General features: G+C 33.9%; 2 protein-coding genes across 2 annotated transcripts in view; one reads left to right on the top strand and one right to left on the bottom strand.

Moving 5' to 3' along the window:
* Positions 1-218: 218 nt before the first annotated feature.
* On the bottom strand, positions 219-1,191 carry LOC123660174 (BLOC-1-related complex subunit 6). The gene has a single exon (XM_045595276.1). It carries the CDS (start codon positions 1,189-1,191, stop codon positions 448-450), a length of 744 nt encoding a protein of 247 aa, XP_045451232.1. The 3' UTR covers positions 219-447.
* Positions 1,192-1,740: 549 nt separating this feature from the next.
* LOC123660175 (ATPase family AAA domain-containing protein 2-like) overlaps positions 1,741-12,392 on the top strand; it is a 29,383-nt gene continuing 18,731 nt past the window's right edge. The window contains exons 1-8 of the mRNA XM_045595277.1: positions 1,741-2,209; positions 3,019-3,104; positions 3,628-3,705; positions 7,944-8,071; positions 8,463-8,632; positions 9,027-9,113; positions 9,962-10,109; positions 12,216-12,371. Of these exons, the coding sequence (XP_045451233.1) occupies positions 2,117-2,209; positions 3,019-3,104; positions 3,628-3,705; positions 7,944-8,071; positions 8,463-8,632; positions 9,027-9,113; positions 9,962-10,109; positions 12,216-12,371 (946 nt within the window). The 5' untranslated portion in view covers positions 1,741-2,116. The remainder of the gene's footprint in view (positions 2,210-3,018; positions 3,105-3,627; positions 3,706-7,943; positions 8,072-8,462; positions 8,633-9,026; positions 9,114-9,961; positions 10,110-12,215; positions 12,372-12,392) is intronic.

Below are 12,392 nucleotides of genomic sequence, written 5' to 3' on the forward strand. Positions count from 1 at the left end.
TCACCATTATTGTTTGTAAAGTTGTGTTATTGAAATCAATATCATAGGCACAATATATTTGAAAAATAATTCTTATTTATAAATTACAGTGAAACATCCAAGTAATGTTTGATACATTTTCCCAAAAGGAAAAAAACAAAACAAAGTTATATTCTATGAAAAAAAAAAGGAACTGCAGATGTCTGTTTTAAATATTTATTAATTCTTGTATCATATCTATAAATATTTTATAATATTTGTATTTAAATTGTAAAAAAATATAACAACTAAATAAACAACATTTTTACAACTTTTGCACTAGGCCTAATAGTAAGTCGGAGCATAAAATTATCTTAAAGGAATTACATATTTTGAAATAATGTATGGAGTCAATAAGGGTAATGCACTAATTGCCTCTATATATTATTTTTTTATTGTTTTTAATGTTTAAATTTAAGTTTAGTTGACTTAGAAATAGCTTTCAAATATTTGTAATAGTCTTTTTATTTCCGCTATTCTGGCTGCCTGTGCTTGAACTGGCACCATTGCTTGTGAGACTTCCTCCCCCTTGGCAAGGATTGTATACATACTCTTTATATTATTATCCATTGCGTCACAAGTTTTACCAACTGCATCTCTGTAAACTTCCATATTTTCCGCTGTGAGTGAAGAGTTTGAATGTAGAATGCTTGACAAGTTTTCAATCAAATTATCGACCGATTGTGCTATTTTTTGAGCTTCGTATTCGAGATCATTTAATACTGTTATATCTATTTGCCCAATCTGTGGAGCCAATATTTGTCGGTAGAGTTTGCCGGAAGGTGTACTAGACCTGGAAGCACTAGAACTGCCGAATATTGGGGTTTCTCCTCTCTTAGCTATAGGACTGGAAAGTTTAATCTGAAATTCTAAATCGTCAGCAACATAATGAGTCATATCTCCTTCATAGCGCACATGCCCATCTATATCTAAGGGTATCTTATCTTGTTTTCGGTTTTCTGAAGGTAGATCGTAAGGTCTAGATGGGCCGGTGTCCCTGCTTAGCTCTCCATTACTCTGACCATTATCAGAGTGAAAAGATATCTCACTATAGGAGGCGGTCATTCGCGAAGACATGTCTTCATCCAATTCTACATCGCCGTCTTTATTTGTTTTATCTTCGACGATAGCTTTACTAGGATCGAACGGCGAAAGAGAATCTTTATTACTCATTTTCGTTTAAATTTTCATTAATTTACGATGATTTCAGATAAAATAAATATTTTTGAGACGAGATTTCTATTAGTCTATTATTTGTTTTTATGTTATTATATTAAAATAAAAAAAAATTAAAATACAAAAGCAATATTTATAGTTTGTTTGAGTTGTTATTTTGATAATAATACAAACAAGTTATTTTACTCTGAGTAATACTGTGCTAGTAAATGTCAAAACCCTTAACAAAAACAGAACCATAGATTATACACTTATATACTAACAGAACTATGAATAGTACAGTCCTCTGTGCTCTGTGGTACAGTCTGTTGTATTAATAGTCATTTTTAGAAGATTTAAGAAAAAAGAAGTAAATGCAGTACTTAATTTCTAAAAAAATGATGTTTTATATTTCACAATACTTAAATTTTGTCCTGAAATATCAATAATAATTTTAATTTTTTTTTTATTAATTTTTTAATATTTTATTAGTTTTCTTACATATTTCTCTAGAAAGTATTCGATATAACGATGAATGTCAAGTTTGCGGGAATTTTTGACAGTTGTCAATAAAAACATCGCAAACGTGAAATAGTTTTCCCAAGTCTCGTATGTAATAGATGGTTACAAAGATTAATAGTTAGTGTATAATGAAAATTATTTCTTAGGTGAGGTAAGAGATGACTTAATGTTAATTTAGGCATTGAATTTAATGATATTGGATATATTGTAAGCGTAGGAACTTGGTGAACATCCGCTTAACATGGCGCTCTGTAACGACATGTGCGGAAGATAACGCTCGTCCTTTGTCGCATTGCAATCTACTCAAGCAATCAAGTGTGGCTAATATTTTGTTTTTGGATTCTTTATAAAGTATTAAAATTGTTATATAATCAATACGTGAGCTTGAATGAGTATTACGACATAATATACGGGCATCGCAATGGTGAAAACCCGACGTAGTAACGGAGAGAATGGGGAGGTTGACGAAGGAAATTATTCGATAAACCACGTTGGGAGCGTGTCTGACGAGAAGGTGATGAGTTATGATTGATATCAATTTCTTCTCTAATGCATATACTCCACGCTTTGTGTGCCTGAATGGGTGTTTTCTTTGTGTACCAACTTCCTGTCCTCATTTTCCTCAGTAGTTATTCCTCAGTATTAAAAGTGCATGCAATGCATGAATAGCTGATATTTTCAGTATTACTAAAGGTAATACCATGACTCAGGCACTTATTAATTGAAAAGGTTAGTTACTGTCTTTGTTATATAAAATCATGGATTTTAGTATCAATTTAAGCAATTTTTAGAGTCCAATATCAGGTCAGAGCATGTTTTCCAAGCTTTAATGCCACTGTTTAGTCTTACATACATTATCTTGAGCTTTAAGGATGCTTCAAAGAGGCTATAAGGTTACTGCTTCAGATAATGTTTTATTATTTAGATATCTCTCATATACTGTATTATTCTGTAACAGCTTCAAAGAGCTCCACTGCTGGGCAAAGGTAAAGGTAGAAAGGCCTTGAAAATACAAAAGACTATTGCTTGAATCTGCTATGCTACTCTAGTTTAGGTTGATAATAGTTTATTTCACAGAAATTTGTGTGAAACAAACAATTTTAAATGTTTTTGTTCAGTATCGAGTAATAGATATACTGAAGATAAAACAATTCAAAGTATTAGTATTGCTAGCCTAGATCTGAACTTATCACTTGTTTGGTATTGATTAACAAGATTCATAGATGTAGTTTAGTTATTAATGTCTAGATACAATAAGCTAGTGTTTGTAAATGATAAGTAAATATATGATTGAGAGACACTTAATATTGGTTATTTCTATAGGCATCTGCAAACTGGTCTCAAAGGGAGTTGAGAAGTAGTCAATATAAGGTAGCAAGAAAGATACAACGTTGGCCAACTAGATGTAAGTATAATGTATATAGACCAATGTATAATAAGTGATATTTTATATTATTTATATTTGTACTGTTAAAAGCTGGTTTTTATAACCTGTAATTTCAATAGAGAGGTAAAAATTATATCAATCAAAATTTTGCTACATTTTTTGTTGTAGACATTTTGATTTTCAATCTCTCTGCCAAGAGATTTGTGTTTAATTTCAGGATGAACTATACAGAGTTATAGCTTATAGTATGTACTCACATTATGGCGGGTTTTATTTCAATCCTGTCAGTAGTTTCGAAATGATCTCAGTCACCATACAGATAAAAAACACAACAGTGAAGAACATAAAAATAGGTTTTAGCTTCAGTATCACATTATGAATGTCATCCAAAAAATTTCCTAAACATCTTTTATCTAAAGACCCAAGGATCTTTACACAACCATTATAAGTTAAAATAAGTATAAAATTTACTTAATAATACATGAAAGTATTTTGTAAATTAAAAGTTGTAAATGAAAGGGAAATTTGTTTTTAGACAGCCGAAGTAGACTTCGTGCAATAAAAATGCCTCGGACAATAATGTTTCCCGAAAGTGATACCGAGCCAGAAAAATATACAAGAAGGTAAAAGTTATTTTAATTTAATACAAAAATTACACAATATGTTATGTAGTTTGTTTTTCTAGTCTAATGTTTTTGTGGATTTGTTAGTTGCATTTAGTATTTAGGGGCTGTTCTCTTGTCGGTGGAGTTTCTCGCTTTTTTACCAATTTCCTGCAAGCAGCTTGATACATTGTTAAACTCTACTACATTTGCGTTATCATCAAATAAGATCTACATATAATATACTCTCTGTCTGTCTACACATACTCTCTTTATCAATGTTCCCTTGGTTTTGATAAACTCATAATCTCTTATAAAGGGACCAAATGACTCTCCTCTCTCTACATCTGTAATTTTAAATACTATTTTTTTCCATGTACTCTGCAACATGGTTATTGCTCCCTTTTTGGGTTCAACTTATTTATTTTACTCTCCCTTAGCACCATATTTCAAACACCTTAATTCTTTCACTGTCTCTTTATGTCATAGGGAGTGGGATAATTACGAACACTTAAGGGAATATTGAAATTGAACAAAACCAGTTTAAGTTACGAATGTCATTTATTATTTAATGTTTACTTTAAATAATCAACCTTAAGTTCTGATAGCAACATAAATTAACTTTCAATATCAAATCAAATATTAATAAGAAAACAAAACTATGAGGTTCGGGATTATCCCACAGTCATCATCATCATCATCAGCTCATCAGCTCAGCCTATTGCAGTCCACTGCTGGACATAGGCCCATAGGCCCCAAGTTCGCGCCAGACATCCCGGTTTTCCGCGATCCTCATCCAGCTTACACCGGCAATCTTACGTAGATCGTCGGTCCAACGGGCCGGAGGACGTCCCACACTGCGTTTTCCAAGACGCGGTCTCCACTCCGGGACCCGTCTGCTCCAACGGCCATCGATCCTGCGACATAGATGACCAGCCAGAAGTGGCAGTGCACTTCAACTTGCTAATTCTTTGGGCTATGTCGGTTACTTTCGTTCTCTCGCGGATAGTCTCATTTCTAATCCTATCTTTGAGAGAAACCCCAAGCATAGCCCGGTGCATTGCACGTTGAGTTTAAGCTTGTGGACCAGTCCTTTCGTCAGTGTCCACGTCTCGGCTCCGTATGTTAACACAGGCAGGACGCATTGCTCGAAGACTTTTGTCTTGAAGCTTTGCGGAATCTTCGAAGTGAAGACTCGACGAAGCCTGCCAAACGCCGCCCAGCCCATCCGAATCCTCCTATCGGCCTCCTTCTTGAAGTTATTGCGGCCTAGTTGGGTAGTATGGCCTAGGTAAGTATAATCCTTAACAACTTTGAGAAGGGTACCATCGACCGATACCGGTCTCGGTATGACTTGGTTGTAAAACATAACTTTCCTTTTGTCAAAGTTCATACAGAGACCGACACGCTGAGAGGACTCGTTTAGGCCGGCCAGCATCTGGCCTAACTCATCCAATGTCTCCGCAAAGATGACAATATCGTCAGCGAAACGAAGGTGAGAGATAAATTCACCGTTGACGTTGATGCCTCGTTCTCCCCAATCCAAGGTCTTAAAGACATCTTTCAGCACAGTGGTAAACAGTTTCGGTGATATTACATCTCCCTGTCCTACCCCACGCCGGAGGGAAATAGGTCTCGTTCTCTGGACATGAACGGTCATCGTCGCCTCGTCGTACATACATTTCAGTACCTCGATATACCCACAGTACGAGGGGGTAATTACGAACGGTGTGTGGGATAGTCACGGACATAATCGAATCATCACATAAATCACATATGTATAAATCCTTTTGATGTATTTTCACCACTCGTATACTTTTCATGGGCCATTAAATTGCATTTGTAGCATTTTATTCAATTTTCATGTGGAAGATCTTCATATTTTTCATCACATTGTAAGCAAAAATACTCATTTTCTTTCGCATCTCCTTCTTTGGCCTTCTTTTCTTGCGCGGTACGTCCTTTCCTTGAACCTTTATCTTAATATTACGTACTAGCTGACCCGGCGAACTTCGTATCGCCTAACACAAACTTTATCGTATGGTATTAAAGTTCAAATTGACTTTTAAAGTATTATCACAAATCTTTTGTATGGGAGTTTATAAAAGTGTTGTGACCCGGCGAACTTCGTATCGCCTACAAGTGACTTTTAAGTATTATCACAAATCTTTTGTATGGGAGTATAGAAAAGTGTTGTTTTTAGACTTTTTCAGGAAATTTAATTTTTTTTTTTTTAGAATTTTTCTCTCCGTAAGAACCATCCTCGTACTTCAAGGAACATTTTAAAAAAAGAATTAGCGAAATCGGTCCAACCGTTCTCGAGTTTTGCGCTTAGCAATACATTTTGCGATTCATTTTTATATATAAGAATTATCTGCAAATGCTTGACGATTCTTCACACTTTTTAACTGACTTCCAAAAAAGGAGGAGGTTCTCAATTCGACTGTATATTTTTTTTATGTATGTTACATCAGAACTTTTGACCGTGTGGACCGATTTCGACAATTTTTTTTTATCGAAAGGTGGTATGTGTCAATTTGTCCCATTTAAATTTATTTGAGATCTAACAACTACTTTTCGAGTTATATCTAATAATGCGTTTTTACTTGACTATTTTTTCGTCGATCTTCGTTATATTACTCGTCGATGTAATTGAAGTCGGTTTTTTTTCGTCTGCGAGCAAACACAATTATGTTGGATCCATTAGTGGAACTAGCTGCCTTTTCACTTCCTTTCGTGTGCTCCTTATTTTTCTTTCTTTCTTCTTTTTCTTCTAAAATATAGTTATTATAGCTGAATGTTTTCTCCTGAAAGCTTATGTATTTATTGATTGTGACACTGGGTAGGTAGGTACCTGAAGGTACAGGACCGTAACCAAAGAAACATACAAACAAACTACCATAAATGTGTTTTATCTAAATTCATCAGTATTATCATCGGCGCAAACGCAATCAACTGCTGAATATAAATTATAAAATAAAGGCAATACTTATATTTTTTAGGTTAGAATAGCGTGATATACGCGACAAGTCCTTAACTGAGGTAGGGCACAGCAGGAATTTCCTGCTCAAAATATGGAGCAGCCCGACTGGGGTAGTACCTCGACCTTACAGAAGTCCACAGCTAAATAATACTGTTTTCAAGCAGTATTGTGTTCCTGTTGGTGAGTAAGGTGACCAGAGCTCCTGGGGGGGATTGGGTAATAGGGTCGGCAACGCGCTTGCGATGCTTCTGGTGTTGCAGACGTCTATAAGCTACGGTAATCTCTTACCATCAGGTGAGCCGTACGCTTATTTGCCGAACTAGTGATATAAAAACATTCTTGAATTAGACGTTAATTCATTAAAAAAGATAGGGAATTATTATATCACATCTCAAATACTATATATCTATTCAATTTTGCTCGAAAATTTATGAAATTCTTGAAAAAAAAAAACGCTAATATACACACTGTGCGTTAACATCTCTTGTGCGTACACCGAGAGCGTTGTTGCTTCACCACTCTTTGTTCAGCACTACGTTCGGCATCGACTCACGATTGCATCACTCGAAATATCTTTTACCCTTTTATCAGACGCTCTGCGTTACGCCACCTATAAACGTAATGTCAAACGCAAGCATATCATTGTATAAAAAAAAAAACCCTTTTCTAACACAGCCAACAAATCATTGGATTTCCCCACTCTTCCCTAATTCAAGTTTTTTTTTTTACATTTTCACGTTTTTTATTCAGATTTACATCATATGCATTACATACATTTTTATAGAAACTACCTTGTTTGTATTATTGTTTTTTCTTTACTCCTGTTTGTAGAAAGATATTTCTTTCTATGAAAAGCTATTGTTATCAAAGATTATAGCTGATAGCTAACTGAGATTTCAAAATATCTAATGTAAATAAGACCATCTAAGTATCTAAATTACCAAATTTACGTATTAAGGACTAATGTGTATTGTTCTGGATATTGTTGATTGATTTATTGATTCAGTCCGTAACATACCATTACGGAGTATAGGCTACTACTTTGTTAGTAATGCATTCCACAAAGAAATTAAATATTAATGGTGATAAAGGGGAACTCTAACACCTTGTTACCTTTTTTTCTTCGACATTATGGTACAACATTTTTTTATGAGTTTAATGTCTATTATTCAAAACTATGTCTGGTAGGCATACAAAAATTTTCTATTTAAAGGCTATCACTACAAATTTAGTTTATACTTAAGATATCTTGTACTGAAACTATATAATTGTCTAGATCTCGTCAAGTAAGAGTATTCTTTGCTGAAGAGAATGAGTCAACAACTAGAAGTATGAAAATTCGTCGTAATCGTGGACCAAGGAAAAATTATATGGAAGATAGTGAGGACAAACCAATACAGCAAAGTAATTTTTTCGATTGTATAGTAGTTTCTATGTGCACTGTCATACATGGATTACATTTAAGTCATTCATCATAACATTTTCAATTATCACACTCCAGCCTATCTTACTGCTGGACATAGGCCTTCCCTTAAGCTCGCGTTTAAACTTACTGCAACTCCCATCCATGAGTATCAAAATAAAAAAAAACAAAAAAAAAAAATTAGAATTTATTTCAATAAACAATTTTTCAATGACATAATGAATGATACCAGTATTATAAAACAATTTTTTTCCTTTCATGTATGACATGTTAATTATAAAATTATAAGAAATATCCAAATTTACCGCTAGGTTTGTTTATTTTTTTTTAAAATCACGAATTTGAAAATTACTTAAATTTATTATATTTCAGATGTCAGAAGAAGTTGTAGAAAGCGCAAACTCTTGCATCACAATTTCAATGAAAGTTGGATTACAAATGAGTTAAAAGTAAAAGGCTATCCAGACTTGTATGGGTTTCCTGGAACAAGTTCTTCAGATGAGTTCTCTTCAGGAGATGAAGCTAAAGAAACTAAGAAATCGGTACTGTTTTTTATTTTATTTTAGTTTTTTCTAACTTTGTTATATATTTTAAAGTTATACATTTAATTGAGGTAGTTAATAAGATTACCATTTTATTATTTTCTAGATTTCTGCAGTGGTTTTACTTATCTTGTGATTTGTGTTTATTGTCCCACTACTATGACATTTATCACCAAGATATGTACTTGCAGTGTTGTGTACTTTGGGATATATGTAATATATTTCGTTCATTTTTGTATATTTTTAATATTAAAATAATGGTTAAAATAGTTTCTGCATTTTTGAGAAGTAAAATTGCAGTTTTCATAGTATGTTTTTTAGTGTAGATCTGCTGTAGTATATAAAAATAAATATTAATATAAATATTAATATGAATATTACGTTTTATACGCAGACTCGCAGTCTCCCTCCGACGAATACAGACGAAGACACACAGCTGGCGCGCCAGAGAAGAACTTCAGCGAGGTTTAGAAATATAAAGGTAAATACAACCACATATTACATACATAGTTACATTACGCTTCAGCTTGTAATATCCCACTACTGGGCATAAGCCTCTTTCCCCATGTAGGAGAAGGATCAGAGCTTAATCCACCACGCCGCTCCAATGCGGGTTGGCGGATATTTTCCTTACTATGAGTAACGATCGCTATCAGGTGTACATGATAACAACCGGAACCGACGGCTTAACGTGCTCTCCGAGGCACGTTGGGGAGACCCACAAAGACTGCACAAACACCCAGACCATGGCAACACCTGTATGGCCAATACAAATGTTTGTCATGTGCGGGGATCTAACCCGCAACCGCCAGCGCAATTGGCACAATCCATGGCAGTGACCGTTGCGCCAATGCGGCGTACATACATACATACATACATACATACATATAAATATATACATATAAATACATACATATAAATACATACATATAAATACATACATATAAATACATACATATAAATACATACAATACTACAGAATTATATCTTGAAAAACTATCCGGCATTTAAAAATATAGCCCAATTTAATAACTTTTTACATGATAATAGTATATACAGTTTAAGTATGTAACTAATGTGAAAAATGCTTTTGTTAGAGCTCTCAATGAATTTTTAGCTTGGGCTTATGGCAGTCTTTGATAACAACTTTCACTGCAGTTGACGTAATAATGTTTATTTCTTAAAACGATCACAAAACGTAACTTTCTATAATTTATTATTAATTCAAAAATCCATTTTTGGTAAACTATTCGAATAAGTATAATATTTTGATTTTAACTTATGTTACTGAATTATTTTCAGTAAAACCCATTTTTTCTAAATAAACAGGATGCTTCAGAATCTGATTCGGAGGATGAGAACAATCAGACTGTAATTGAAAAGAAACAGACTGAAGATAAAATAGAAAATGAGAAAATAGACAACAAGGAGATTGAGCCCAAGAAAGAGCCAGAAGAAAAGAGCCAAGAACCAGACAGTGAAAGGTCTATAATACTTGATGTGATAAGTTCTCCGACACCCAACTGCGTTCCTTCAAATGGAAATCCGTGTGAAAAAAATTCCTAACCCATTTTTAAAGTTGACTTTGTTTAAATAAATGAACTACTATGATAAACTGCTTCGGCATGATACCTTTCGTGAGTGTTTTAGCACGGCTATAATTTACTATGAAATACATTTTACGAGAAAAAGAATTAGTTTCCACTAGCGACCCGCCCCGGCTTCGCACGGTTGCAAAATCTACCAGTATTCCTCTACTATATTATGCATGTATTATACATATAAACCTTCCTCTTCAATCACTCTATCTATTAAAAAGAACCGCATTAAAATCCGTTCGGTAGTTTTAAAGATTTAAGCATAAATAGGGACAGAGAAAGCGACTTTGTTTTATACAATGTAGTGATATGCGGTTCGTTAGTTGTATGAGGCAGTTAGTATTAATATTTCACTTTATCAACGTTTTTTAGTACTAAAAATTAATATTATTGGACGTTAATCAGAAGTACCTTGCGAGAATAGTTCTTTTATTAAGACCAAAGTCAAATTTAAAAAAAGGGCTAAGTGTTTTTTCAATTGGAATGTCATCTATAACACATACAGAACCACCATTTAAGGGAATGCAGTTAGGAGTCAAACACCTATATAATAATATTTATATTGCACGTCACAGTGAGAAAGTTATATACAACACTATTACATAAAGATAATTATAAAAACCTAGCCACACAATAAGGTAGTCTCATTACATCTTTTCCCGACAACCTTACGGGATTTGGAAGCAAAGTCAATAGAAGTATAATATAATATAGAATTTTATAATAATATAATAAATAAATATATAGAATAATATATAGAATAAAGACTTTAAATATAAATAACATTCTCATACATAAATAAATAAAAAAAAAACAAGTGTGCTCTAGACTACACGACTGAAGTGAAATTTACGAAATGTAACTCTCTCTTTCTATCTTCTCTAACTTATATCTCCTTCTTAAGTACTGTTCGTCTCGCGCGGTCACAGTTTTCGTAACGCTCTCGTCCCGCATTCACAAGCTTACTCTCCAAATCAAGCGTGTGTAAAGAAGTTTTACTTCAAAAATAAATAAATGAAGAATGACGTAGTATATACTCACATAGTTAAAACATAATTATGAGAACGAAATAGATTATAAAATTCTTAATTTTTTTTCATAATTAGTAATCAAGGTCCGGCACGATCAACAAGAGGAAGAGGTCGGCGGAGTCAGAAAAAAGTCGACCAAGAATCTGGTAAGTAAACCTTTTTTGTGGGTCAGTTCTAAAAGTCATTGTCAATAGAAGACTGTTTATGAAATCTATCAGTTTTTAGCATTTTGATGACAATTGATAAAATATCCAGTTTTTCGAAATTTTTGTTATTTTTATATTTATCATGATTATTTGATATTTAATTGAAAAATTATTTAATGTCGTGTCGTGTATGAATAGTCCAGATATGAAAATTTTGTTTGTCGCTGTTTAGTCTAAATGAATGATTTAATTTTTAAGGTAAACATTATTTTTGTGTTCTTACGCATTCACAGCTAATTAAATAAAACCTTTTTTAATTTTTACAATTTTTAACCGACTTAAAAAAAGCTTTCATAACCTCATAACTCTTTACTGGGTCTACCGAAGTTGATATTATTTCGACTGAGTTGTATTCGAGGATTTACATTGGATTCTATAAGCTGTTTTGGGAGGGCCGACGGAGGACTCGACAACGACGACGAGCATGCTGAGTTTCGAAATGGCTACAGCATCGTAGACCACACCTATACCGTATGGCAGATTATACAAAATACTGTAGAGTATAATAAGCCGCAGTATATGGTATTTGTGGTCCACGAGAAAGCCTTTGGCTCTGTCGAGATCTAGGCTGTCTTGGATTCTCTGTAGAGATGTATCGACTAGGGATATATCAATGTACCGAGGTGTACGACGCATATCCAAGACCAGCGAACGAGACCCATTTTCCTTGGGCGCGGGGTAAGACATGGGGATGTAATATCACCGATACTGTTTACCAATACACTGAAGGATGTCTTTTAAACCTCAGATTGGAGGGGACGAGGCAACAGCTTAAACGACGAATACATCTGTCACGTTCGTTTCGCGGACGATATCGTTATCGTTGCGGAGTCGTTGGCCAAGCTAGGTCAAATGCTGGGTGGCCAAAAGGAGTCCTCAATAAAGAAAAGACCAGTAGGTTTAGGTATGATTTTAGACGAAACGA

Source organism: Melitaea cinxia, chromosome 15 (genome assembly GCF_905220565.1).
Source record: "Melitaea cinxia chromosome 15, ilMelCinx1.1, whole genome shotgun sequence".
Lineage (NCBI taxonomy): Eukaryota > Metazoa > Arthropoda > Insecta > Lepidoptera > Nymphalidae > Melitaea > Melitaea cinxia.

Excerpts from the sequence above, each read along its gene's own strand:
- LOC123660174 (XM_045595276.1), bottom strand. The coding sequence starts at position 1,191 with ATGAGTAATAAAGATTCTCTTTCGCCGTTCGATCCTAGTAAAGCTATC.